Consider the following 27,804-nt stretch of genomic DNA (forward strand, 5'->3'; position numbering starts at 1 on the left):
TCAGTAGAAGCCTATATGCTCTGAATTTACAAAGCCCAGTAGTGGCGGGTCATTGTATCTGCGTTCAGGGAGGGGAAACGACTGGAAATTCGGGCCCCCCAGATCTTTCCTGCTTGTCCTTTTGTGGCAGCCACTCCTCACATTCAAACAGTTTGCAAAAGTTTACAGGGGAGAACCCTAACTTGTTCCCTAGACGTCAGTTTCTGGAGTTCATGCATTAATACGATAAAAAGAACAGCTGATTCTTATCCAACCCTTACTCTGGGCCGGGCCCTGTTATCAGCATGAAATTTCATGCAGCAACTCGTTTACTCCTCACAACAGCCCACAGGGTATATACGATCATCACCTCCTTTTCACAGGTGAAAAAACCCGAGGTCCAGCGAGGTTGAGTAACTTACCTAGGTCGAACAGCTCAGAAAACCCACTGCAATTCCGGGATTCTAGTTTTGTTTTCGGGTTGTCCCGGGCTTCTGAGGAGGAGTCAGTGGGCTCAGCATGGAGAGGAAGGAAGCCGGAAGGAATTGCGAGGAAGATGCAGCAAGGCTGGAAAGGTTGGGGATCCCCCGGTACCTGCACATCTGGGTACCTGGGGATGGGGCAGGGCCAGGGTAGGGGCCGGTGTCCGTGCCCTGGGGGCCCCCCAGCTGAAAAGTGGGCGCCTGAAGGATGAGCGCAGGCTTACCTGCCGGGCGCTCACCTGGTGGCCGGCGCGGAGGTGGCGGCCGAAACGCACCCAGCCTTCCTGGGTCCCCCTTCCCGCGCCACGCCCTGGGGGGGGGGCGGTGGGCGGGTGGGTGTGGGGCGCCCAGGACCGGCAGGACCTGTGGGACCCGGGGCCCTGGCTGTCTAGGGAGGCTGTCACCCCGAGGCGACCGGCTCTTCCGGGGCTGGGACGGCTGTAGGCGGCGAGAGGCCTCGGCACCCACGAACTCATAAATACCGGGGCGGCGCTGGTGGCTGGAGAGGCGAGTGCGGGCAAGCTGGCGCCCCCGAGGGTGAGCCGGGGTCCGGGAGGGCACCCCCGCTCCCGGATGGTCCCGACCCGGCTCCAGCCTGGCAGCTGGAGACAGAGCTGGAGCAGGCGGGGAAGCGCTGGGGAGAAGGCGGGTGGGAACAGATGGTGGAAGGGCAGGGACGCTGGGGATGGGGAGAAAGGATGCGGCCGCTCTGGCCAGGATGGACTTAAAGGATCTGGGGGTGGGAGGATTGGGGTCACTAGGAGCAAAATGGAAGGCTAAGGATGGAGTAGAGAGGCGAGATCCCGGGAGCAGGCAGGAATACTTGGAATCTCGGGAGTAGGTAGGAGAACTGGGGTTTCTAACAGCAGGATGGAGAGCTGGGGATGCGGCTGCCGAATGCAACCTCCTACACAGCCTCCACCCCACTCCCAGGCCCCCAGCACTGAGAGTGAGCTCTGGTGAGGAGCAAGGCTCCGGAATCAGGCCCTCCTGGGTTCAAATCCTGGCTCTATCGCATCCTAGCTGTGCAGTTGAATCACTCAGCTGCCCAGTTTCCTCATCTGTGATATGGGGATGACGATGCTCACAGACACCACCTCATAGCAATGTCATGAGGCTTCTGTGAGTTCATCTATGTCAAGCGGTTGGCACACTGTGAGTGAGGCTCAGAGAGCTCTGCTGCTGCTCCTTAGCCATTCTTATTTTTGGTTTCTCTCCAGCGTCTGGATAACCACCCGTCTTGAAGGAGACCTCCCTGCCCTCCTGCCTCTGTCCCCCAGAGGACTGCCAGATCATCCTCCGTTCCCCAACCTCCCAGCCCTTCCTGCTGTACCTGTGGGGAGGTGACCTCCTCAGTCCCTCCACTTTTCCCCTGTCTGCGGTCACCACCCCACCACCATGCACCCCCCTCCTGGCTACTGGTCCTGTTGCTCTCTACTCCTGCTATTCTCCTTGGGAGTCCAGGGGTCCCCAGGGGCCCCCAGCGCTGCCCCAGAGCAAGTCCATCTGTCTTACCCAGGTAAGTGTCCCTGACCCCTTTCTACGCCTCTCCCAGCGAGGCCCAGCGGTGCTTCATTGTTTGAGGGTTCAGGAATCCCCACCGTGAGCCCCTAAGCAGGTGGCTCATTTCTCCCGAGCCTCTGTCATCTGCCTCTGTGGAATGGGAAGTACAGGCCGTGGTACACCTGGAAGTGTGCGGAATGATCACGGTGCCCAGCCCGCAGTGAGTGCTCTCCTGCTCTCCTAAGGGGGCTGCTGCTGTCCTTGTTCATTGCATCTCTGTTGCGCTTCTGGGACCTGGCACATTTGTTCGTTTGTGCACAGTAGGCCTCAGAGCCAGTTTTGGAAGGAACCAGTGGATGAGTGATAACAGAGCTGTATTACCCAGCCCCTTCTCCATCCCTCCTCTCCTCTTCCCCACCAGGATGGCTGCCTCCCAATCTTTGATTAGGATTCTTCCACTGTCAGGGCAAGAGCTTGGACTCTGGACCCTCGGCACCCAGCCCAAATGGGTTAGAATCCCATCTTTGCTATGTACCTGCTGCCTGATCTTGGGCAAGTGGCTTAACCTCTCTGGCCTCAGCCTCCTCATCTGGATAATGGGGTGATATTAGTGCAACCTCATGGTGAGGTGTAAATGAGTTGCTACCTGTAAAGAGGCAGAACTGAGGCTGGGTGTGGGGGCTCACACCTGTAGCCTTAGCAGTTTGGGAGGCTGAGGCAGGAGAATCACTTGAGGTCACGAGTTTGGGACCAGCCTAGGAAACATAGTGAGACCTCTGCCTCTTAGGAAAAAAGAAAAAAATCTTAGTCATGTGTGGTGGCAAGCACCTGTAGTCCCAGCTACTTGGGAGACTGAGGTGGGAGGATCGCTTGAGCCCAGGAGTTCAAGGCTGCAGTGAGCCATGATTGGCCACTACACTCCAGTCTGGGCAACAGAGAGAATCCTGTCTTTAAAAAAAAAAAAAATGTGGTGGAGGCTGGGCATGATGGTGCATGCCTGTAATCCCAGCACTTTGGGATGCTGAGGTGGGTGGATCACTTGACCTCAGGGGTTCAAGACCAGCCTAGGTAACATGGTGAAACCCCATCTCTACAAAAAAATTTTAAAAATAAAAAAATTAGCTGTGCATGGTGGCTCACGCCTGTAGTCTCAGCTACTTGGGGAGCTGAGGCAAGAGGGTCACTTGAGCCCAGGAGGCAAAGGTTGCAGTGAGCCAAGATCATGCCACTACACTCCAACCTGGGTGACAGAGTAAGACCCTGTCTCAAAAAAAAAAGGGTTGGTGGGACAGAACCGAGCTTGGTATGTAGCAGCAATTTCCATACACTTTAAATCTCAGGACTATTTGTTTTACACTGTTAATCTCAGAACTGTTTTACACTGCTAAAACTTACGGAGAACTTCAAAGAACTTATGTGTACTATAGCTAGCAATATTTTCTATTTTTTTTTTTTTTTTTTTTTTTTTAGACGGAGTCTCGCTCTGTCGCCCAGACTGGAGTGCAGTGGCCAGATCTCAGCTCACTGCAAGCTCCGCCTCCCAGGTTCACGCCATTCTCCTGCCTCAGCCTCCCGAGTAGCTGGGACTACAGGCGCCCGCCACCTCGCCCGGCTAATTTTTTGTATTTTTTAGTAGAGACGGGGTTTCACCGGGTTAGCCAGGATGGAACAATATTTTCTAAATGAGGTATTAAAACTGAGGCATTTAAAATTTTTTATTGTCATTTAAAATTAACAATAACAAATATCTTCTGTATTAATGTAAATGATATTTTTAATGAAAAAACTGTATTTTGCAAGAGAAGAAATTGAGTGAGGAGAGTGACATTGCTTGCATCTTTAAAAAATCTTTTATTTTTTACTCTTTTGAGACAGGGTCCCACTCTGTCACCCAGGTTGGAGTGTAGTGGCACAATCTTCACTCACTGCAGCCTCCGCCCTGCAGGGTTCAAGCGATTCTCCCACTTCAGCCTCCCGAGTAGCTGAGATTACAGGCACCCACCACCATACCTGGCTAGCTTTTGTATTTTTTTTTTTTTTTTTTTTTGAGACGGAGTCTCAGGCTGTTGCCCAGGCTGGAGTGCAGTGGCGCGATCTCGGCTCACTGCAAGCTCCGCCTCCCGGGTTCCCGCCATTCTCCTGCCTCAGCCTCCTGAGTAGCTGGGACTACAGGCGCCCGCCACCGCGCCCGGCTAATTTTTTGTATTTTTAGTAGAGACGGGGTTTCACTGTGGTCTCGATCTCCTGACCTTGTGATCCGCCCGCCTCGGCCTCCCAAAGTGCTGGGATTACAGGCTTGAGCCACCGCGCCCGGCCGCTTTTGTATTTTTTATAGAGATGGAATTTCACCATGTTGCCCAGGCTGGTCTTGAACCCCTAAGCTCAAGCAATCCTCTGGTCTCGGCCTCCCAAAGTGCTGGGATTATAGGCATGAGCCACTGCGCCTGGCCTAAAATCTCTTTAGTATCTGGTTTGGTAACTGACACCTGGATTCTCCTCAGATCTGTTTTCATTTTAGTCTGTTTTGATTTGTTGTTTTGGATTTTGCCTGTGAAGAAAATCTGTTCTTGCACAGACACGTGGTTGAAACAGGGAGAACAGTTGTTTGTTTGTTTTTTGACACAGGGTTTGGCTTTGTCAGGGTTTGGCACTGGAGTGCAGTAGCACAAACATGGCTCACTGCAGCCTCGACTTTCAGACTCAAGCGATCCTCCCACCTCAGTCTCTCAAATAGCTGGGACCACAGGGGCATGACACCATGCCCAGCTAATTTTTTTTTTTTTTGAGATGGAGCCTCACTGTATTGGCCAGGCTGGAGTGCAATGGCATGATCTTGGCTCACTGCAAGCTCTGCCTCCTGGGTTCAAGTGATTCTCCTGCCTCAGCCTCCCAAGTATCTGGGATTACAGGCACACACACCACCACGCCCGGCTAATTTTTATATTTTTAGTAGAGATGGGGTTTCACCATGTTGGCCTGGTTGGCCTTGAACTCCCGACCTCAGGTGATCCACCCACCTCAGCCTCCCAAAGTGCTGGGATTACAGGCGTGAGCCACCGTGCCAGGCTCTGGTCCTACTCTTTTCTATCTGTGACAGTTCCTCAGTTATTCCTTATCTTTCCTTGTTTTTCATGTCTTTTACGTCTTCAAAGAAGATAGTTTCTTCTTTTTTTTTTTAGATAGGATCTCACTCTGTCACCCACACTGGAATGCAATGGCGCAATCATAGCTTACTGCAACCTCTAACTTCTGGACACATGTGCTCCTCCTGACTCAGCCTCCTGAGTAGCTGGAGTAGTGCAGACGTGCACTACCATGCCTGGCTAATTCTTTTTATTTTTTATAGAGATAAGGTCTCACCGTGTTGTCCAGGCTAGTCTCAAACTCCTGGGCTCAAGTGATTCTCCCACCTCAGCATCCCAAAGTGCTGGGAAGACAGGGGTGAGCTACCATGCCCAGGAGACAAAGAGTTTCTTAAAGGTTAGTTGCAATGTGGAATCAGAAACCACATGAATGAACCGGCTTGGCATTTGCCGGTCTAGTGACCTTGGACAAAGCACTTTGCCTGGAGGCCTCTGTAAAAATGGGAAAGGCAGTAAAAACCCATCTCATAGTGCTGCCGTGGCAATCCAGTGAGATCATGGCTGTCCTTTTTCATCCTACACAATAACAATGGCAAGTACATGCTTATAAGTGCTCTAGATGGATAACTCGTTTAACCTGGTATCCACCTTAAGCTGTAGGTACCATTGCTACTCCCGTTTGACAAGAGAGTAAAACTGAGACCCATAGCAGGGGAAGAGTCTGACCCCAGTTCACATAGCCTGGAAATCTGAATGCTGGCAGGCTGGTTCAGGAGCCCACGATCTTTGTGGGTTTGTTTGTTTTGAGACAGAGTCTCACTCTGTCGCCCAGGCTGGAGTGCAGTGGTGCGGTCTTGGCTCACTGCAACCTCTGCCTCTCACGTTCAAGGGATTCTCCCGCCTCAGCCTCCCAAGTAGCTGGGACTACCAGCGCGTGTCACCATGCCTGGCTGATTTTTGTACTTTTGTATTTTGTATTTTTTTGGTTTTTGAGTTGGAGTCTCACTCTGCTGCCCAGGCTAGAGTGCAGTGGTGCGATCTTGGCTCACTACAACCTCCACCTCCCAGGTTCAAGCGATTCTCCTGCCTCAGCCTCTCAAATAGATGGGACTACAAGTGCATGCCACTAAGCCTGGCTAATTTTTGTATTTTAATAGAGACAGGGGTTTCACCGTGTTGCCCAGGCTGGTCTTGAACTCCTGACCTCAAGTGATCCGTCCACCTTAGCCTCCCAAAGCGGTGGGATTACAGGCATAAACCACTGCACCCGGCCCCTAATTTTTGTATTTTTCAGTAGAGACGGGGTTTCGCTATGTTGGGCAGGCTGATCTTGAACTCCTGGCCTCAAATGATTCACCTACCTCAGCCTCCCAAAGTGCTGGGATTACAGGCATGAGCCACTGTGCCCGGCCTATTTTAAAACTCTTTAATTTTGTACCACTTTTAGATTTAGCAGAAACGTTCCAAAAATATTACAGAGTTCCTGTCTCCCCTCACTCGGTTTCCCCTGATGTTAACATTTTATGTAACCATGGTACAATGATTAAAACCAAGAAATCAAGATTGGTACAATACTGTTAACTAAACTACAGATCTCATTTGAATTTCACCCGTTTTTTCTTCTAATGTCCATTTCCCCTTCCAGAATCTGATCGGGGTCTCACACTGCATTTAGCGGTTGTGCCTCCCTAGTCTCCTCCCATCCATTAGTTTCTCAGTCTTCCCTTGTCTTTCATGATCTTGGTATTACTGAGTACTGATCAGCTATTTCATACAGTATCTCTCGTTTGGGGTTTTTCTGATACTTTCTCATGACTGGAATTAAGTTATGTATTTTTGGCAAGACTATCATAGACGCGATGTTGTGCCCTTCTTGGTGCATGATATGAAGGATCAAGATGTGGCTATGACTTATTGTTGTGACTTACTGATGTTGACCCAGATTGTTTCATTAAGGAGGTGCCTGCTGGGTTTCTCCTCTATAAAGTAATTATTCTTCTCTTTGTAGTTAATAAATATCTTGAGGGAGATGGCTCAAGACAATGCAAATCCCATTTCTCCTCAATGTTTGCTCACTAATTTTAGCATCCATCAGTGGATCTTATTGGCAACAATTATCAATGTGGTGTTTGCCTAATGGTGATTTTCTAATTTTCTAATTCCCTTTTTTTTTTTTCCTTTTAAATTTTATAACTTTTGTTTTGTTTTGTTTTTGAGACGGAGTCTTGCTCTGTTGCCCAGGCTAGAGTGCAGTGGTGCGATCTCGGCTCACTGTAACCTCCACCTCCCAGGTTCAAGCAATTCTCTTGCCTCAACCTCTCATGTAGTGGGGATTACAGGTGCACGCCACCACGCCTGGACAAGTTTTTGCATTTTAGAAGAGACGGGGTTTCACTGTGTTGCCCAGGCTGGTCTCGAACTCCTGAGCTCAGGCAATCTGCCTACCTCATCCTCCCAAAGTGTTAGAATTACAGGCGTGAGCCACTGCGCCCGGCTAATAACTTCTAATTTATTTATTTATTTATTTATTTATTTATTTATTTATTTTGAGACAGAGTCTTGCTCTGTCACCCAGGCTGGAGTGCAGTGGCACAATCTCAGCTCATTGCAACCCTTACCTCCCGGGCTCAAGTGACCTTCTCACCTCTGCCTCCTGAGTAGCTGGGACTACAGGGATGCACCACCATGCCTGGCAATTTTTGCATTTTTGTAGAGACAGGGTTTCACCATGTTGCCCAGGCTGGTCTGGAACTCCTGGGCTCAAGCAATCCACCTGCCTCAGCCTCCCAAAGTGTAGGGATTATAGATGTGAGCTACTGTACCCAGCCTCCACACTTCTATTTTTTTTTTTTTTTTTTTGGTCTATTGTTCCTATTCAATATAGTAGCTCCTTCCATCTAATTGAAATTTTATTTTAAGAAAAAGCTGTCCCTTCCTGATCCCTTCATTAATTTATTCAATGATTTATTTATATCATGGACTCATGGATATCCATTTTATTCCATGGGTGAAAAATCTGATGTTATGATTGTCCCAGATTTGGTCTCTCAGAATTCCTTCAGATTGGGTTCTGTGTTGTTACAACAAGCCTCCATCATTTCTGAGTACTTCCTCACTTGATGACATCACAAATAATTCCAGGCTCCTCTTGTATATTTCCTGTTCCATCCTTGGAAGCACCTATTTCCCACAACGAGTTCCAGTTTCTTTTTTTTTTTTGAGATGGAATTTCACTCTTGTCACCCAGGCTGGAGTACAGTGGCGTGATCTCGGCTCACAGCAACCTCTGCCTCCCGGGTTCAAGGGATTCTCCTGCCTCAGCCTCCCGAGTAGCTGGGACTACAGGCGTGCACCACCAAGCCCAGCTGATTTTTGTATTTTTAGTAGAGATGGAGTTTCACCATGTCAGTCTGGCTGGTCTCGAACTCCTGACCTTGTGATCGACCTGCTCAGCCTCCCAAAGTACTGGGATTACAGGCGTGAACCACTGCACCCAGCCCTCCAGTTCCTTTTTATTGGAGAATGGGTATTTAGAAACTAATATCTGGGCACTAGGTGTGCTCATTGCCACTGAGATGTCATAGCTTCTAGTTCCTCTCAACAAACACAGCGAGGCAATACATGCATGTACACAAAGCTTCATGTTCACACATCTATGTTTGAATCTGTATAAATTTTTTTTTTTTTTTTTTGAGACGGAGTCTTGCTCTGTTGCCCAGGCTGAAGTGCAGTGGCGCAATCTCGGCTCACTGCAAGCTCTGCCTCCTGGGTTCACGCCATTCTCCTGCCTCAGCCTCCCCAGAAGCTGGGACTACAGGCGTCTGCCACCACGCCCGGCTAATTTTTTTTGTATTTTTAGTAGAGACGGGGTTTCACCGTGTTTGCCAGGATGGTCTCGATCTCTTGACCTCGTGATCCGCCCCCTCGGCCTCCCAAAGTGCTGGGATTACAAGCGTGAGCCACTGCGCCCGACCAAATCTGTATAAAATTAATTACCTGGCCGGCCACGGTGACTCAGCACTTTGGGAGGCCGAGGCAGGTGGATCACTTGAGGTCAGGCGTTTGAGACCAGCCTGGCCAACATAGTGAAACCCCATCTCTACCAAAAATACAAAAAATTAGCTAGGCATGGTGGCATGTATCTGTAATCCCAGCCACTCAGGAGGCTGGGGCAGGAGAATCACTTGAACCCGGGAGGTGGGTTCAAGTGAACCAAGATCGCACCACTGCCCTCCAGCCTGGGCAACAGAGCGAGACTCCAACTCAAAAAAAAAAAATTACCATGAGATCTTACTGATATCCCTGATTTCAGCCCAGGATCATGGGTTTATTTTAGCCTCATCTTTCCTTATTTGTAACTTCTTTCTCTAACACTCAGAAACTTGACTCTTACTGTCTACAATATATTTATTTGTTCAATCCTAGTGTATACATAAAGCAGTTACAGCTGGGTGTGGTGACTCACGCCTGTAATCTCAGCACTTTGAGAGGCCGAGGTGGATGGATCACCTGAGGTCAGGAGTCAAGACCAGCCTGGCCAACGCTGTAAAACCCCATCTCTACTAAAAATACAAAAATTAGCTGGGCATGGTGGTGCGTGCCTGTAATCCCAGATACTTGGGGGGCTGAGGCAGGAGAATCACTTCAACTCAGGAGGCAGAGGTTGCAGTGAGCCAAAATCGTGCTATTGCACTCCAGCCTTGGCAACAAGTGTGAAACTTGGTATAAATATATATATATATCAGTTTCAGAATCATTTACGGGTATGCCTGTGAGAAGCACTCAATGCCAAGTTGACAGCCTTTATGCACAGTCCTTTTTGTCTTTTGCCTTATAATAATACCCACTTAGGACACTGTTTCTTGCAGTTATTTTTCTTCCTTACCCCTTTCCACATGGTTATGTTATTCATTTTTTTATCTGGTTAGGTCCACTTATTAGTGTCTCTATTCCACATTGGGTTCCCCCCATATCCTGATAGTTTTGTTTATTTTGTGGGTGTGTGAGGGAAACGTGAAACACGACTACAGTTTCAGGAGTCAAACTTATACGAAAAGCCTGACTCAGATAAGTGTCTCTGTTTCTTCATCCCTACTACTCTGTTCCTCTGTTCCCATTCCCCCTTTTATTTATTTATTTATTTATTTATTTATTTGAGACAGAGCCTTGCTCTATCTTGCCAGGCTGGAGTGCAGTGGTATGATCTCAGCTCGCTGCAGCCTCCGCCTCCCGGGTTCAAGCAATTCTCCTGTCTCAGCCTCCTGAGTAGCTGGGACTACAGGCGTGTGCCACCAAACCCGGCTAATTTTTGTATTTTTAGTAGAGATGGGGTTTCGCCATATTGGCCAGGCTGGTCTCGAACTTCTGACCTCAAGTGATCCACCTGCCTTGGCCTCCCAAAGTGCTGGGATTACAGGTGTGAGCCACTGAGCCTGCCCCCCCGCTTTTTTTCTTTCTTTTCTTTCTTTTCTTTTCTTTCTTTCTTTCTTTCTTTCTTTCTTTCTTTCTTTCTTTCTTTCTTTCTTTCTTTCCTTCTTTTCTCTTTCTTTCTTCTTTCTTTCTTTTCTTTCTCTCTTCTTTTTCCTTCCTTCCTTTCTCTCTCTCCCTTCCTTTCTCTTTTCCTTCCTTCCTTCCTTCCTTCCTTCCTTCCTTCCTTCCTTCCTTCCTTCCTTCTTTCCTTCCCCTCCTTCCCCAGCCCCCATTCTTTCTCTTTTTTTTTTTTTTTGAGATGGGTCTTGCTCTGTCACCCAGGAGTGCACTGAGTGGCACAATCTCGGCTCACTGCAACCTCTGCCTCCTGGGTTCAAGTGATTCTTCTGCCTCAGCCTCCTGAGTAGCTGGGATTACAGGCATGCACCACCATGCCCGGCTAATTTTTATATTTTTAGTAGAGACCAGGTTTTGCCATGTTGGCCAGGCTGGTCTCGAACTCCTGACCTTTAGTGATTTACCTGCCTGAACCTCCCAAAGTGCTGGGATTGCAAGTGTGAGCCACCACGCCCAGCTAATTTTTGCATTTTTAGTAGAGACGGAGTTTCACCGTGTTGGCCAGGCTGGTCTCAAACTCCTGGCCTCAAAGTGATCTAGCCACCTCGGCCTTCCAACGTGCTGGGAATACACGTCTGGCCTCCTCTTTTTTTCTACCTCATTTTCCACCCATCCCCTGTAAGTAATTCATCTCTTTAGTACCTGGTGTATCCTTTAGTACCTGGTGTATTTCTTTTGTACAAATGAGCAGAGACACCTGCATATTTTCTTATACCCCCTTACATTAAGGGCAGCTAACTATACTCTTATGCACTTTGCTTATTTTGGTATAACAATATGTCCTGGAAACATTTCATAGCAATTCTTGGAGCTTGTCCTCATTCTTTTTTACACCATTGTGTGGATGTTATTCAGTCACTCTCCTAAATATGGGCATTTAGGTTGTTTCCCGTATTTTGCAATTACAAAGAGTACTGCCATAAATAACCCTGAGCACATGCATTTTTGTATGACTGGAGGAAGAACTCTTAACATTACACTACACCACACGGTATTTTTAAAACCTTGACTTGGGTGCTAACATTTAAGAATTTGAAGCTATCACTTCAAAATCTGGATTTTCATATCTATCTATATATGCTCCTGGGATATAAAAACCACCGTGTAGAGATGTGTTCTAGGCTGGGCGCGGTGGCTCATGCCTGTAATCCCAGCACTTTGGGAGGCTGAGGTGGGCGGATCATGAGGTCAGGAGTTCAAGACCAGCCTGGCCAACATGGTGAAACCCCGTCTCTACTAAAAATACAAAAATTAGCCAGGCGTGGTGGCATGCACCTGTAATCCCAGTTACTCAGGAGGCCGAGGCAGGAGAATCACTTCAAATGTGGGGCTGGAACCCCCACACAGAGTCCCTACTGGGGCACCACCTAGTGGAGCTGTGAAAAGAGGGCCACCGTCCTCCAGACCCCAGAATGGTAGATCCACCGACAGCTTACACTGTGCTCCTAGAAAAGCTGCAGACACTCAATGCCAGCCTGTGAAAGCAGCCAGGAGGGAGGCTGTACCCTGCAAAGCCCCAGGGGCAGAGCTGCACAAGGCAATGGGAACCCACCTCTTGCACCAGCATGACCTGCATGTGAGGCCTGGAGTCAAATGAAATCGTTTTGGAGCTTTAAAATTTGACTGCCCTGCTGGATTTTGGACTCGCATGGGCCCTTTAACCTCTTTGTTTTGGCCAATTTCTCCCATTAAGAATGGCTGTGTTTACCCAATACCTGTATCCCCATTGTATCTAGGAAGTAACTAGCTTGCTTTTCATTTTACAGGCTCATAGTTGAAAGGGTCTTGACTTGTCTCACATGAGACTTTGGACTGTGGACTTTTGGGTTAATGCTTTTGGGGGACTGTTGGGAAGGCATGATTGATTTTGAAATATGAGGGTATGAAATTTGGAGGGGCCAGGGACAGAATGATACGGTTTGGCTCTGTGTCCCACCAAAATCTCATCTTGAATTGTACACCCATAATTCCCACATGTTGTGAGAGGGACCTGAGGGGAGATCAGTTGAATCATGGGGGCAGTTTCCCCCTTACTGTTCTCGTGGTAGTGAATAAGTCTCATGAGACTGATGGCTTTTTTCTTTTTTTTTTTGAGACGGAGTCTCCCTCTGTCGCCCAGGCTGGAGTGCAGTGGCTGGATCTCAGCTCACTGCAAGCTCCGCCTCCCGGGTTTACGCCATTCTCCTCCTCAGCCTCCTGAGTAGCTGGGACTACAGGCGCCCGCCACCATGGCCAGCTAGTTTTTTGTATTTTTTTAGTAGAGATGGGGTTTCACCATGTTAGCCAGGTTGGTCTCGATCTCCTGACCTCGTGATCCGCCCGTCTCAGCCTCCCAAACTGCTAAGATTACAGGCTTGAGCCACCGCGCCCGGCCTGAGACTGATGGTTTTATCAGGGGTTTCCGCTTCTGCTTCTTCCTCATTTTCTCTTGCCACCACCATGTAAGGGTATGTCTTTATCAGCAGCATGAAAATGGACTAATATAGTAAGTTGGTACCAGTAGAGTGGGGTGTTGCTGAAAAGATACCTGAAAATGTGAAAGCAACTTTGGAACTGGGTAACAGACAGAGGTCGGAACAGTTTAGAGGGCTCAGAAGGAGACAGGAAAATGTGGGAAAATTTGGAACTTCCTAGAGACTCGGTTGAATGACTTTGACAAAAATACTGATGATGATATGGACAATGAAATCCAGGCAGAGGTGCTCTCAGGTGGAGATGAGGAACATGTTGGGAACTGGAGCAAAGGTGACTCTTGTTAGCTTTTAGCAAAGAAACTGGTGGCATTTTGCCCCTGCCCTAGAGATTATTGGAACTTTGAACTTGAGAGAGATGATTTAGGGTATCTGGTGGAAGAAGTTTCTAAGCAGCAAAGCATTCAACATGTGCTATTAAAGGCATTCAATTCTAAAAGGGAAGGAGAGCATGAAAGTTCAGAAAATTTGCAGCCTGATGATGGGATAGAAAATAAAATCCCATTTTCTGAGGAGAAATTCAAACTGGCTGCAGATATTTGCATAAGTAATGAGGAGCTCAATGTTAATCCCCAAGACAGTGGGGAAAATATCTCCAGGGCATGTCAGAGACCTTTGTGGCAGCCCCTGTCATCACAGACCCAGAGGTCTAGGAGGAAAAAATGGTTTCATGGGCAGGGCCCAGGGTCCCTGTGCTGTGTGCAGTCTAGGGACTTGGTGTCCTGCATCCTAGCCACTCCAGCTGTGGCTGTCAGGGGCCAACATAGAGCTTGGGCCGTGGCTTCAGAGGGTGCAAGCCCCAAGCCTTGGCAGCTTCCACGTGGTTTTGAGCCTGCAGGTGCGCAGAAGTCAAGAATTGGGGTTTGGGAACCTCCGCCTAGATTTCAGGAGTAGTTTTCATGCTGTTGATAAAGACATACCTGAGACTGGGAAGAAAAAGAGGTTTAATTGGACTTACAGTTCCACATGGCTCAGAATCATGGCAGAGGTGAAAGGCATTTCTTTTTTCTTTTTTTTTTTGAGACAGAATCTTGCTTTGTTGCTAAGCTGGAATGCAGTGGCGTGATCTTGGCTCACAGCAACCTCTGTCTCCCTGGTTCAAGCAATTCTCCTGCCTCAGTCTCCCAAATAGCTGGGACTACAGGTGCACGCCACCATGCCCAGCTAATTTTTGTATTTTCAATAGAGATGGGGTTTCACCATGTTGGCCAGAATGGTCTCGATCTCCTGACCTCGTGATCCGCCCGCCTCGGCCTCCCAAAGTGCTGGGTTTACAGGCATGAGCCAATACACCCAGCTGGTGAAAAGCATTTCTTACATGGCTGTGGCAAGAGAAAATGAGGAAGAAGTAAAAGTGGAAACCCCTGATAAACTCATCAGATCTCGTGAGACTTATTCACTACCATGACAGCAGTATGGGGAAAACTGCCCCCTTGACTCAAACAATCTCCCACTGGTCCCTCCCACAACACATAGGAATTATGGGAGTACAATTCAAGATGAGATTTGGGCGGGGACACAAAGCCAAACCATCTCACGGAGGTTGCAGTGAGCCGAGATTGCGCCATCACACTCCAGCCTGGGCAACAGAGCAAGACTCCTCCTCAAAAAAAAAAAAAAAATTAACTGGGCATGGTGGCATGTGCCTGTGGTCCCAGCTTCTTGGGAGGCTGAGGCAGGAGGATAGCTTGAGCCCAGGAGGCCAAGGCTGCAGTAAGCGAAGATGGCACCACTGCACCTCCAGCCTGGGCAACATAGTGAGACCCTATCTCCGAGAAAAAAGAAAAGTCAATAGCTTTGCTAGTACTGGGCCCGTTTCCTGCTTGCTTGGTGGCTATCGCCAGATCTGAGTGATGGCTGCCCCTTTGAGATAGGGCAGGGTCTACAGTTGGCTACATGCTCTGTAACTCCTTGCTCACTTACAGGTGGCCCTTGTCTCCCTTTAGATCACCTGTGGCCTCCAGACACCCAAGCTGGCAACCTTTAAATGACATCATGTGTGTACAATAGTTGATACAAGACCTGCACACAGTAAATAATGATATTAATAATAATACTCGTTCCCCCATATAACCCTAAGTGTACTAGGCACTATTTCATTTGCTTTACTTATATTTATTCATCTAAGCCTCGTAACAACCATATAGCGCAGAAACTATTATTTTTCCATTTTACAGACAGGAAAACTGAGGCTCAGAGAGGTGAAGTGATGTGACCCAGGGAAGCTCAGCTTAGAAATGGCAGAGCTGGATCATGCCTGTAATCCCAGAACTTTGGGAGGCGAAGGTGGGTGGATCACCTGAGGTCAGGAGTTCAAGACCAGTCTGGCCAACATGGCAAAACTACATCTCTACTAAAAATGCAAAAATTAGCCAGGCATGGTGGCACATGCTTGTAATCCTAGCTACTCGGGAGGCTGAGGCAGGAGAATCGCTTGAACCTGGGAGGCAGCACAGGTTGCAGTAAGCTGAGATGGCACCACTGTACTCCAGCCTGGGCAGCAGAGTGAGACCCCGACTCAAAAAAAAAAAAAGAAGAAGAAGAATAAATGGCAGAGCTGGGATTGAACTTGGGCAGTTCCAGAACCTGTCTCCTTAACTACTAACTGTCATCAGTGGTCAAGCCCCTCACTTTTTCTGCACATCCCTACCACCCTGCCCAGGCCTCACTCCTGGTCTATCCTCTGTCCCTTTCTCCCCAGGTGAGCCAGGCTCCATGACTGTAACCTGGACCACATGGGTCCCAACCCGCTCTGAAGTGCAATTCGGGTTGCAGCCGTCGGGGCCTCTGCCCCTCCGTGCCCAAGGCACCTTTGTCCCCTTTGTGGACGGGGGCATTCTCCGGCGGAAGCTCTACATACACCGAGTCACGCTTCGCAAGCTGCTGCCAGGGGTTCAGTATGGTGAGAGGGCCCCCAGGTTGGGCCCTTGAGGGGGAAAGGGAAGAGGAGTGGGATACAGACTAGAAGCTACCACTGGCCGGTGGCTCAGGCCGGGCTGGTAACTCCTCTGCCTATCTGCAAGCCTATTGTATGAGACCCCAGGATGAAAACGGAAGGTGTGGGGAAGGCAGATCGAAGGGGCATGGGCCAGCCCCAACCAGTCCCCCCATCTCCTCCCCTCCACCAGTTGGGGAATGATGGGGTTGGAGGAAGCGTCCTGGGGCGGCCCAGCTGACTGCGACATTTTCCTCTCCCTTCAGTTTATCGCTGTGGCAGTGCGCAAGGCTGGAGCCGTCGGTTCCGCTTCAGGGCCCTCAAGAATGGGGCCCACTGGAGTCCCCGCCTGGCTGTGTTTGGGGACCTGGGGGCTGACAACCCGAAGGCCTTACCGCGGCTGCGCAGGGACACCCAGCAGGGCATGTACGACGCCGTTCTCCATGTGGGTGAGGCATCCGCAGGGGCGAGCGGAAGGATGGTGGTCAGCGCGCACGCGGAGGGATGATGTGGGGAGCGCGGGTGGGGGGCGGTGCCAGGACCGTGGAGGGGACAGGGCTGGGGCCAGTGTGTCTCTGAAGGGACAGGGGATGAGACTGGCTACGGAGATGGTGTCTGTGGCCAACCAGCCTGCCTTGGTTAATATCCCAACTCTGGCACTCTTGCCAGGAGCAGGGGTTTTTCCCCCGTGTATTTTGATTAGAGAGAAAGCTGGTTCCGAGTTCGCAGGACTGTTATGATGACTACGTGAGTTCGCGTTGCCTGGCAGGGTGCAGGTGCACTTCGGTGTCCTTGTGCTGTTTTTATTATTATTGCTGCTGTTATTTAAGAGGGGGAAGAGAATGAGATGGGTAATGGGGATTGGGGATTGCATGTTTCAAAGTGCAGGCGCTGGAATCAGGCTCCCTAGGTTTTATTTCTATATCTTCACTAGCCAGCTGTGTGACCTGGGTCCTCAGTTTCCCCATCTGAAATAGGAATAATAATAATACTAATGTTGGGCCGGGCGCGGTGGCTCATGCCTGTAATTCCAGCACTTTGAGAGGCCAAGGTAGGTGGATCACTTGAGGTCAGGAGTTCGAGACCAGCCTGGCCAACATGGTGAAACTCCATCTCTACTAAAACTACAAAAATTAGCCAGGTGTGGTGGCACGTGTCTGTAATCTCAGTTACTTGGGAGGCTGAGGCAGGAGAATCACTTGAACCTGGGAGGCAGAGGTTGCAGTGAGCCAAGATGGCACCACTGCACACCAGTCTGGGCAGCAGAGGGAGACTCCGTCTCACAAAAAAAACAAACAAACAAAGAAAACAAAAACAAACAAACAAAAACCATCTTGGCCAGGCACAGTGGCTCACACCTGTGATTCCAGCACTTTGGGAGGCTGGTTTTGAATTCCTAGGCTCAAGTGATACTCCTGCCTTGGCCCCCTAAAGTGCTGGGACTAACCTGGCTCTCTCAATTCCAATGAAAGCAGAGCTGGGCCTGGGTCCTCACCCTCCTTCCACCCCCTCCCCCAGGAGACTTTGCCTACAACATGGATCAGGACAATGCCCGCGTCGGGGATAGGTTTATGCGGCTCATTGAACCCGTGGCTGCCAGCCTGCCGTACATGACATGCCCCGGGAACCATGAAGAACGCTAGTGAGGACCGAGGGCTGTGGCGGTGGGCAAGGGCTGGATCAATGGAAACGGTCTCGTTCTTCTTAGTGTCTCCCTTGAGTCTCTCATGCTGCAACATTTCAATTGTAGCAAGAGGAGATGGGAGTGGGCTGGAAGCCAGACTCAGGGCCCGACAGTGGCAGGGTATAGGAGTAGGGCTATGATATTCAGTCCCTCACCTCTATCCCTTGTACTTCCTTTATTCTAGCAACTTCTCTAACTACAAGGCTCGCTTCAGCATGCCGGGGGATAATGAGGGCCTGTGGTACAGGTAATGTGCAGGTGCCGGGGGACTGGCCCTCTCCCCTGAAAGATGGGAGATGCAGAGGAGCCCCGGTCCCTGACCCCTGCCCTTTGACTCCTCCAGCTGGGATCTGGGTCCCGCCCACATCATCTCCTTCTCCACCGAGGTCTATTTCTTTCTCCATTACGGCCGCCACCTGGTACAGAGGCAGTTTCGCTGGCTGGAGAGCGACCTCCAGGTAACCTGGGTGGAGGCCCCCTGTAGTCCCCTGGCCGGCCCCACCTCCCCCTCCACCCCCCACTCCTAGCCCCTCACCCTGGGCCCTTCTCCCTAGAAAGCCAATAAGAACCGGGCAGCCCGGCCGTGGATCATCACCATGGGGCACCGGCCCATGTACTGCTCCAACGCAGATCTGGACGACTGCACACGACATGAAAGCAAGGTGAGGCCCCTCCCTGGGAGACGGTGGGGAGGTGCCGAGAGCCAGGTGCGCGTCGGTCTGTGTCACCCTCACCCACTCATTCACCCTGCCCAGGTCCGCAAAGGCCTCCAAGGCAAGCTGTATGGTTTGGAGGATCTTTTCTACAAATACGGTGAGCAACACTTGGGACCCATGCCCCACACCCCACCTCTGCCCGATTCAGAGGTCTGATCCCCGCTTGCTCTGTCTCAGGAGTGGATCTGCAGCTGTGGGCTCATGAGCACTCGTATGAACGACTGTGGCCAATTTACAACTACCAGGTGAGGCACGTGGAGGGCTGGGCGCCCACGCAGCTGGGGTCAGGACAGTCAGATGTCCCCAGAATGGCCTCGTGTGACTGCCTGCCACCCAACGTTGTTCCCTTCCCCAGGTATTTAACGGCAGCGGAGAGATGCCCTACACGAACCCGCGAGGACCTGTCCACATCATCACAGGATCTGCCGTGAGCAGGGGGACGGGTGCCTTTGCCTTCTCTCTCTCTTCCTATCCATGGAGGGCTGACTTCGTTCCAGCCTGAGTGCTGGGTGCTTTATACAGTGGATATCACTTAACCCTCAGCCCTAAGGTCAGAAACTCCTAGCAGCATGCCCATTGGATAGATCCAGGAACAGAGCACAGACAGGAAGATACTACAGTGAGTTATGATCACTGTACTGTACTGTAGCCTAGGTGACAAAGCCAGATCCCGTCTCTAAACAAACAAAACAAAACAAAACAAAACAACTATTTTTTTTTTTTTTTTTTTTTTTTTGAGACGGAGTCTCGCTCTGTTGTCCAGGCCGGAGTGCAGTGGCATGATCTCAGCTCACTGCAACCTCCGCCTCCTGGTTCAAGAGATTTCTGGCTAATTTTTGTACTTTTGGTAGAGATGGGATTTCACCATGTTGGCCAGGCTGGTCTCAAACTCCTGACCTCAAGTGATCTGCCTGCCTCGGCCTCCCGAAGTGCTAGGATTACAGGTGTGCTTGGCCCAAATGTCCCGTTTCTCCTCAAACTTTCACCCTCTTATTTTAGAACCCATTAGCGGACCCTGCCTGCAACAGTTATTACTAAACTGTTCTAATGAGAACCCTTCCTCCCTCCCTCCCTCCCTCCCGTCCTTCCTTCCTTCTTTCCTTCCTTTTTTGAGACGGAGTTTCACTCTTGTTGCCCAGGTTGGAGCGCAGTGGCGCGATCTCGGCTCACTGCAACCTCCACGTCCCGGGATCAAGCCATTGTCCTGCCTCAGCCTCTCGAGTACTTGGGATTATAAATGCCCACCCCCATGCCCGGTTAAGTTTTGTATTTTTAGTAGAGATGTGGTTTCACCACGTTGGCGAGGCTGGTCTCGAACTCCTGACCTCAGGTGATCGGCCCACCTTGGCTTCCCAAAGTGCTGGGATTACAGGCGAGAGCCACTGCGCCCAGTCTTACTGTGCCGTTCTAATGGGGATTTTCTGTCGCCCTCACTCTTCCAAGATTTATTAATTGAGATCCTCCTGCAAGGCTGACTTGTGTCTTCTGCCACATTTGTTTAGTTGGTTAATTGTTTATTTATGTCTGTGTGAACTCATGGGTAATTTATTTTACTCTGCGGGTTATTATCCAACACGACTGTTATTTATCTGGATGTTTAGGTTGTGCCGGCTGCGGCCATCAGTGGGCTCCTGTCTCCTTTCCACTCGTCCCCTCCTTATTCTCTGGCACTTCAAAATATTCCAAGATCATCCTTGGAATAGGATCATCCTTGGAATAGAAAAAACAAGGATCATCCTTGTTTTTTCTGCTCAGGCTTGGAATCTACCCCTTCTCCATGGAGCGAGGCTTAGTTTTTAATTTTTTAATTTAATTTAAAAAAGTTTGGCCACACACAGTGGCTCATGCCTGTAATCCCAACACTTTGCGAGGCCAAGGCGGGCAGGTTGCTTGAGGTCAGGAGTTCGAGACCAGTCTGGGCAACATGGTGAAACCCCGTCTCTATTAAAAAAAAAATACAAAATTTAGCCATGCTTGGCGGTGCACACCTGTAGTCCCAGCTACTTGGGAGGCCAAAGTGGGAGGATTGTTTGAGCCCGAGAAGTTGAAGCTGCAGTGAGCTGAGATTGTGCTACTGCACTCTAGCCTGGGGACAGAGCGAGACCCCATCTCAAAAACAAAAATGTTTTTAATAGAGACAGTCTCACTATGTTGCCCAGGCTGATCTCGAATTCCTGGGCTTAAGCAATTCCCCCGCTTGGCCTTCCAAAGCTGCTGCTTATAAATGATTAAGAGCAAAGTGAGGCAGGGTGCGGTGGCTCACGCCTGTAATCCCAGCACTTTGGGAGGCTGAGATGGGTGGATCGCTTGAGTCTAGGAGTTTGAGACCAGCCTGGGCAACATGACAAAACCAATTATTATTATTATATATATATATATGTATATATATAAAAGTAACAATCACTTGTAATAAAAATTCAAACAGTTACAGAGAGCAGGAGGTGAACAGCAGCCACTCACACCGCACATTGCCCCACTCTCAGCTGTTGACTCTCTTGAGGCATTTTATAATGTTCTCTGCATATACAAATGAGTAATTGTTTAGATAGAGACATGTTACTGTATTGCTTACTTTAAAAAACAAAAACAAAAACCACTTAGATTGTGGGTCATGCCCCAGTGGTTCTCAAACTTGGTGCACATCAGAATTACCTGGGGAGCTTTTAAAACTGCAATGCTTGGTCCTGACCCTGGTCAAAATACCAGAATCCCCGGCATTGATCTCCCAGAGTAGCTGCCACGTGGAGCACGAAATAGAATGCTGTCAGCACCAGATGGCTTCTCACGGCCCTTGGCAGTCAGGCTCTGCCCATGGGTGACTGCTATTCTGATTTTATCAGCACAAATTGGTTTTTTTCTTTAATTAAAAAATTTGAGGCCGGGCGCGGTGGCTCACGCCTGTAATCCCAACACTTTGGGAAGCTGAGGCGGGCGGATCACCTGAGGTCAGGAGTTTGAGACCAGCCTGCCCAACATGGCGAAACCCCGTCTCTACTAAAACCAAAAAATTAGCTGGGCGTGGTGGCGGGCACCTGTAATCCCAGCTACTCAGGAGGCTGAAGCAGGAGAATCGCTTGAACCCAGAAGGCAGAGGTTGCAGTGAGCCAAGATCACGCCATTGCACTCCAGCCTGGGTGACAAGAGCGCAACTCTGTCTCAAAAATAAAAAATTAAAAAAAAAATTGAAATTATTTCAGACCAACAGTAAAGTTGCACTAACAATACAAAGACTTTCCATATCCACTTCACCAAGATTTCCTAAATATGAACATTTAACCACTTTTTTTTTTTTTTTTTAAGATGGAGTTTCACTCTTGTTGCCCAGGCTGGAGTGCAATTGACGTGATCTCTGCTCACTGCAACCTCCGCCTCCTGGGTTCAAGTGATTCTCCCGCCTCAGCCTCCTGAGTAGCTGGGACTACAGGCCTGTGCCACCACACCCGGCTAATTATTGTATTTTTAGTAGAGATAGGGTTTCACCATGTTGGCCAGGCTGGTCTTGAACTCCTGACCTCATGATCTGCCCGCCTCGGCCTCCCAAAGTGCTGGGATTACAGGCATGAGCCACCGCACCTGGTTGCACGATGTCTTTTTAACCTCTTTTTTTTTTTTTTTTTTTGAGACGGAGTCTCGCTGTGCCGCCCAGGCTGGAGTGCAGTGGCCGGATCTCAGCTCACTGCAAGCTCCGACTCCCGGGTTCACGCCATTCTCCTGCCTCAGCCTCCCGAGTAGTTGGGACTACAGGCGCCCGCCACCGCGCCCGGCTAGTTTTTTGTATTTTTTAGTAGAGACGGGGTTTCACCGTGTTAGCCAGGATGGTCTCGATCTCCTGACCTCGTGATCCGCCCGTCTCGGCCTCCCAAAGTGCTGGGATTACAGGCTTGAGCCACCGCGCCCGGCCTTTTTAACCTCTTTGAGCCTCTGATTTCTCAGCTGAAAGTGTGGTATGGATGGGTCTCATTACTGATGATACTCACTTTGATCACTTGGTTAGGGAGGTGTCTGCCAGCCCTCTCCACCATAAAGTGACTCTCTTTTTTCCTATGTAATTAACAAGCATCTCCTGGAGAGATACTTTGAGACTATGCAAACGTCCTGTTATGCCTCAAACTTTCCCTGCTTAGTTTTATCATCCATTCATGATCCTTGCTTCAATCTGGTATTACAATGCTGGGTGCAAAATAGTGATTTTCCTCGCTCTGGCATCCTCTCTGCTCCTCAAGCCTGGCTTTTCTGTGGCAAGCACGAGCATTCTGTTTCCCCAGGTGTTGGTGTTTTAAAAAGCTTTCTTGGAGGGTCTACTGTGCAGCCAGGCTTCAGATCCAGTGATTTCTCTGTTCTTCGAATTGCTTTTTCCCCTTCACACACATCTTGGCCATCTTTCTGTCTCACCCCGCTTCCCTGCTTTGCGATGGCTATGCTATAATGTATTTAACTGACTCCCTGATGGGTGTTGGGATGGCTTCCGGTTCAGAGCTTTCACTGTAATGCTATAGTGGGCAGAGTCTTACACAGCTGTGTAGTTTTCTAGAAGTCAGAGACCTAGAGTAGGGAAGCCTGCCCGGGACAAAATGTTCAATTGCAAAGCATTATTGTGGCCAAGTCTTTTTGTTTTTGTTTTTGTTTGAGACAGTCTCACTCTGTTGCCCAGGCTGGAGTGCAGTGGCATGATCTTGGCTCACTGCAACCTCCGCCTCCCGGGTTCAAGCAATTGTCCTGCCTCAGCTTCCCAACTAGATGGGACTACAGTCGTCTGCCACTACACCGGGCTAATTTTTGTATTTTTAGTAGAGACAGGGTTTCACCATGTTGGCCAGGCAGGTCTCTGACTCCCAACCTCAATTGATCTGTCGTTCTTGGCCTCCCAAAGTGCTGGGATTATAGGCGTGAGCCACCGGGCCTGGTCTCTATGGCCAAGTCTGAACTGTCTTCCTTGAGGGCAGCAGGGTCCTGGGCTGGCAGGTCATTTCTGCTTCCCTGCGGGTCCTACACCTGCCCTGGGTCTGACCAGTTCTCCCTTCCCAGGGTTGTGAGGAGCGGCTGACGCCCTTTGCTGTCTTCCCGAGGCCCTGGAGTGCCGTGCGTGTGAAGGAGTACGGGTACACCCGGCTGCACATCCTCAACGGGACCCACATCCACATCCAGCAGGTGTCGGACGACCAGGTCAGTGAGGGGCAGGCCCGACTCATCTGACTGCACAGCCAGGCCCTGCCAGGCAAATGAGTTGTTAAAAACATGGACTCGGCCGGACACAGTGGCTCATGCCTGCAATACCTGCAAGTTGGTGGGGCTAAGGCACGAGGATTGCTTGAGTCCAGGAGTTCAAGACCAGCCTGGGTAACATGGTGAGACCTAGTCTCTACAAAAAATACAAAAATTAGGCCAGGTGTGCTGGTTCACACCTGAAATCCCAGCACTTTGGGAGGCCGAGGCAGACAGATCACTTGAGGTCAGGAGTTAGAGACCAGCCTGACCAACATGGTGAAACCCTGTCTCTACTAAAAATACAAAAATTAGCTCCCCGTGGTGGCAGGTGCCTGTAATCCTAGCTGCATGGGAGGCTGAGGCAGGAGAATCACTTAAATCTGGGAGGCGGAGGTTGCGGTGAGCCGAGATGGCGCCACTGCACTCCAGCTTGGGAGACAGAATGAGACTCTATCTTGGGAAAAAAAAAACAAAAACGAAAATTAGCCAAGTGTGGTGGCAGAAGTCTGTAGTCCCAACTACTTGGGAGGCTGAGGCAGAGGATCACTTGAGCCTAGGAGTTAGAGTTTGCAGTGAGCTATGATCTCGCCTCTGTACTCCAGCCTGGGCAACACAGTGAGACCCTAACTCAAAACAACAAAACAAACAAATGTGGACTGTAGAACTAGAAACCTGCTCCTGCTACTTACCAGCTGAATGACCTTGAGCCACTCATCTAACTTTTTTTTTTTTGAGACGGAGTCTCGCTCTGTCGCCCAGGCTGGAGTGTAGTGGCGCGATCTCTGCTCCCTGCAACCTCCACCTCCCAGGTTCAGGAAATTCTCCTACCTCAGCCTCCCAGATAGCTGGGATCACAGGTGCCCAACACCACACCTGGCTAATTTTTCATATTTTTAGTAGAGACGGGGTTTCACCATGTTGGCCAGAATGGTCTCGAACTCCTGACATCAAGTGATCTGCCCACCTCGGCCTCCCAAAGTCCTGGGATTACAGGCGTGAGCCACCATGCTGGGCCCACTTATCTAACTTCTTTGAGCCTCAGTTTTCCCGTCTGTGAGAGGGGATGATCATAGTTTCCACCTCACAGGACTACGTGGGGGTTGAAGGACTTATTACATATCAAATGCTTAGAATAGTGCAGAACTTGGTAAATTTTGTAGGTGTTTCCCATTGTGAGGCAGGGGAAGATAAAGATGGCAGGTGGCACACAGGTGGGGGAAATAATAAGATGGGTATGTGGTAGGGCTGGCTGAAGGTTAGGTGGACCCAAATAATAATGGCTCACCTTTGTTTATTTTTGCCATTGTAGTTTTTAAAAAATGATAATATTTATGATTTATTGAGCACCTACTGCATACCAGGCACTGCCTAGATGCTCTGTATTTAGTAGCATTTAATTTAATTAATTAATTTATTTATTTTTGAGACAGAGTCTCACTCTGTTGCCCAGGCTAGAGTGCAGTGGTGCAATCTAAGCTCGCTGCAACTTCCACCTCCCAGGTTCAAGCAGTTCTCCTGCCTCAGCCTCCCGAGTAGCTGGGATTACAGGCACATGCCACCACACCTGGCTAATTTTTTGTATTTTTAGTAGAGACAGGGTTTCGCCATGTTAGCCAGGCTGGTCTTGAACTCCTGACCTTAGGTGATCCGCCCGCCTCGGCCTTCCAAAGTGCTGGGATTACAGGTGTGAGCCACCGCATCCGGCTCCAGTAGCACTTTATACACCAAAACAATCTCATAGGAGTGGATTTCCTCTCATTTTATAGGTGAGGGAACTGAGGCTCAGAGAGGGAAAGTAATTTTCCCAGGGTCACACAGCTGGAGGACAGCCGAGCTGGGATCCCATAGCTACCATTTATCAAGTGGCGCATGCACCGGGCGCAGACTTTGTGTGCATGATCTCACTCAGTTCTTGCCATGACTCTGGGCATCTATTACTTTGTGCATCACATATGCTCAGAGATTCCAGCCACATGCTTAAGGCCACGTAGAGGATGGATGTGCTGGCCAGGCGCAGTGGCTGATGCCTGTAATCCCAGCACTTTAGGAGGCTGAGGCAGGTGGATCACTTGAGGTCAGGAGTTCAAGACTAGCCTGGCCAACATGGTGAAACCTTGTCTCTAGTAAAAAATACAAAAATTAGCCAGGCGTAGTGGTGCGTGCCTGTAATCCCAGCTGGTCGGGAGGCTGGGGCAGGAGAATGGCTTGAACCTGGGAAGCAGAGGTTTGGCAGTGAATCAAGATCGTGCCACTGCACTCCAGCCTGGGTGACACCGTAAGACTCTGTCTCAAAAAAAAAAAAAAAGAGAGAGAGGGAAAGAGTGGATGTGCTGGAATATAAAGTAAGGTCTGTCTCACTCCAGAGTTTGTGCTCTAAGAATAGCCTCCACTTACATAGCCCTTTCCATATGCTGGGCTCTGTTTACACATACTATCTCATTTAACTCCCACAACATCTATGATGTGGGTACTGTTACTCTCCCCACCACTTTTCAGATGAGGAAAACTGAGGCCCAGAGAGGTCTAGCCACTTGCTCGGGGTTGTACAGCCCATCAGAGGGCAAAGAGGGGATTGGAACCCAGGCCATCTGGCCCCAGAGTTCAAGCTTTCAGCTCTAACTACTGTCCCTGTTTTTGTCCCTCACAGGATGGGAAGATCGTAGATGATGTCTGGGTGGTGAGACCCCTGTTTGGCCGGAGGATGTATCTCTAGGGATGGGGGCAGCTCTCCTCCAGAAGCCTACGTTTTGCTGCCTTGGCTGCTGTGACCAGAAACTGCCCAGGCCTGGGTGGGGATTTGGGTGGGCCCTGACTCCCCTGCCCTCCAGAGGCCCCATGTAGGGTGCATGCAGCCCTATGGAGCTGGGGCAGCTGTTCCCTCCTGGAGAGGTGGGAGTCCTGGCTGGCTATGGAGGGAGGGCAGGTGTGCGGGCACAGAGTGACACAGAGCAGGTCTCTGCTGGCAGGGCACCACCCTCCTGCATAGCTCTGATCGGGCGAGGTGCCCACAGGGCTTCAGGCATCAAGGGGCTTAAGCCGTGGCTCCATGGACTCTGCGCATCTTCCGGGGATACCCCTGGGCTGCCTCCTGTCCTGCCCACTGGGCAAGGGCATCACCAGCCTTCCGTCAGCAAGGTGGCCACAACTGTCATGATACTACTCACCAGCAGGTGGTGTCGGGGACTTTTTCTTCTGAGCGCGGCATTGAGAGTTGGTCTGAAGCCTGGCTCCCGCTTCACTGCTCCAGGACTGCTACGGAGAGTCCCTTCGTGCCTCAGTTTCCCAGCCTGGCACCGTCTTATCCGGGAAGAGGAGACGTGTTAACACTCTTGCCTCCCAGCTAGGACAGATGATGAACCGCGAGAGCCCACAGACTTGCCAGTTCGTGCCCCCTTTCCTTCCTTTCTTTCCTGTCTTTTATTTATTGAATCATAATTTATCCAGCATCTACCATGTGCCAGGCTCTGTTCTCAGAGCTGGAGAGACAGCCATTTACAAGACAGAGATCTCGGCCCTCACAGAGCTGACACCCTAACCAGAGAGTTGGACAAAAACCGCGATAAATGAGTTGGTTAAATGGCGATTTGTGCATAGAAAATGCAGGGACAGTGAAGGAGTGGTTGCAGTTTTCAGGGGGATCTCACTGAGAGGGCAACATTTGATCCGAAGGAGGTGGGGAGGGAGCCAAGTGGGCAGACATCTGGGGAAAGAGCGTTCCAGGCAGAGGAATAGCCAGTGCAAAGGCCCTGAGACAGAAATGTGCCTGGCTGGCCGGGTACAGTAACTCACATCTGTAGTCCCAGCACTTTGGGAGGCTGAGGCGGGCGGATCACTCGAGCCCAGGAGTTTGAGACCAGCCTGGCTGACACGGCGAAACCCTGTCTCTACCAAAAATACGAAAATTAGCTGGGCGTGGTGGTGTGTGCCTGGAGTCCCAGCTGCCCAGAAGGCTGAGGTGGGAGGATGGCTTGAGCCCAGGAGGTTGAGGCTGCAGTGAGCCACGATTGCGCCACTGCACCCCAGCCTGGGCAACAGAGCAAGACCCTGTCTCAAAAAATATATGTAAATAAAAAAGTTTTAAAAAGAGAAAAATAAAACAAGGAAACGTGCGTGCCCTGTTGGAGTGTCCACGAGGAGGCCACTGTGGCTGGAGCAGGGAGAAGTGAGAGGGAGACCGAGCTTGAGGATAGGGCAATGGT

General features: G+C 50.0%; 3 protein-coding genes across 4 annotated transcripts in view; 1 reads left to right on the forward strand and 2 right to left on the reverse strand.

Moving 5' to 3' along the window:
- The window catches only part of LOC126941709 (uncharacterized), a 35,243-nt gene extending 33,486 nt beyond the window's left edge, over positions 1–1,757 (reverse strand). The window contains exons 1-3 of the mRNA XM_050768370.1: positions 1,614–1,757; positions 686–1,451; positions 402–473 (exon numbers count right to left, since the gene is read on the reverse strand). Coding sequence (XP_050624327.1) covers positions 402–473; positions 686–1,451; positions 1,614–1,757 — 982 coding nt within the window. The remainder of the gene's footprint in view (positions 1–401; positions 474–685; positions 1,452–1,613) is intronic.
- SARS2 (seryl-tRNA synthetase 2, mitochondrial) overlaps positions 1–27,804 on the reverse strand; it is a 209,078-nt gene that overhangs the window by 160,369 nt on the left and 20,905 nt on the right. The gene's annotated exons all lie outside the window — the stretch shown is intronic.
- On the forward strand, positions 258–27,689 carry ACP7 (acid phosphatase 7, tartrate resistant (putative)). 2 transcript variants are annotated; one of them, XM_050769190.1, is made up of 13 exons: positions 258–554; positions 1,682–1,980; positions 15,767–15,967; positions 16,267–16,449; positions 17,519–17,642; positions 17,869–17,931; positions 18,028–18,142; positions 18,239–18,346; positions 18,440–18,497; positions 18,578–18,645; positions 18,756–18,827; positions 23,426–23,563; positions 26,253–27,689. In XM_050769190.1, exons 2-13 carry the CDS (start codon positions 1,860–1,862, stop codon positions 26,316–26,318), a joined length of 1,317 nt encoding a protein of 438 aa, XP_050625147.1. In that variant the 5' UTR covers positions 258–554; positions 1,682–1,859; the 3' UTR covers positions 26,319–27,689. The 2 variants fall into 2 exon arrangements, with proteins under 2 accessions (XP_050625147.1, XP_050625146.1); XM_050769189.1 differs by lacking the exon at positions 258–554 and adding an exon at positions 924–998.

Source organism: Macaca thibetana, chromosome 19 (assembly GCF_024542745.1).
Source record: "Macaca thibetana thibetana isolate TM-01 chromosome 19, ASM2454274v1, whole genome shotgun sequence".
Lineage (NCBI taxonomy): Eukaryota > Metazoa > Chordata > Mammalia > Primates > Cercopithecidae > Macaca > Macaca thibetana.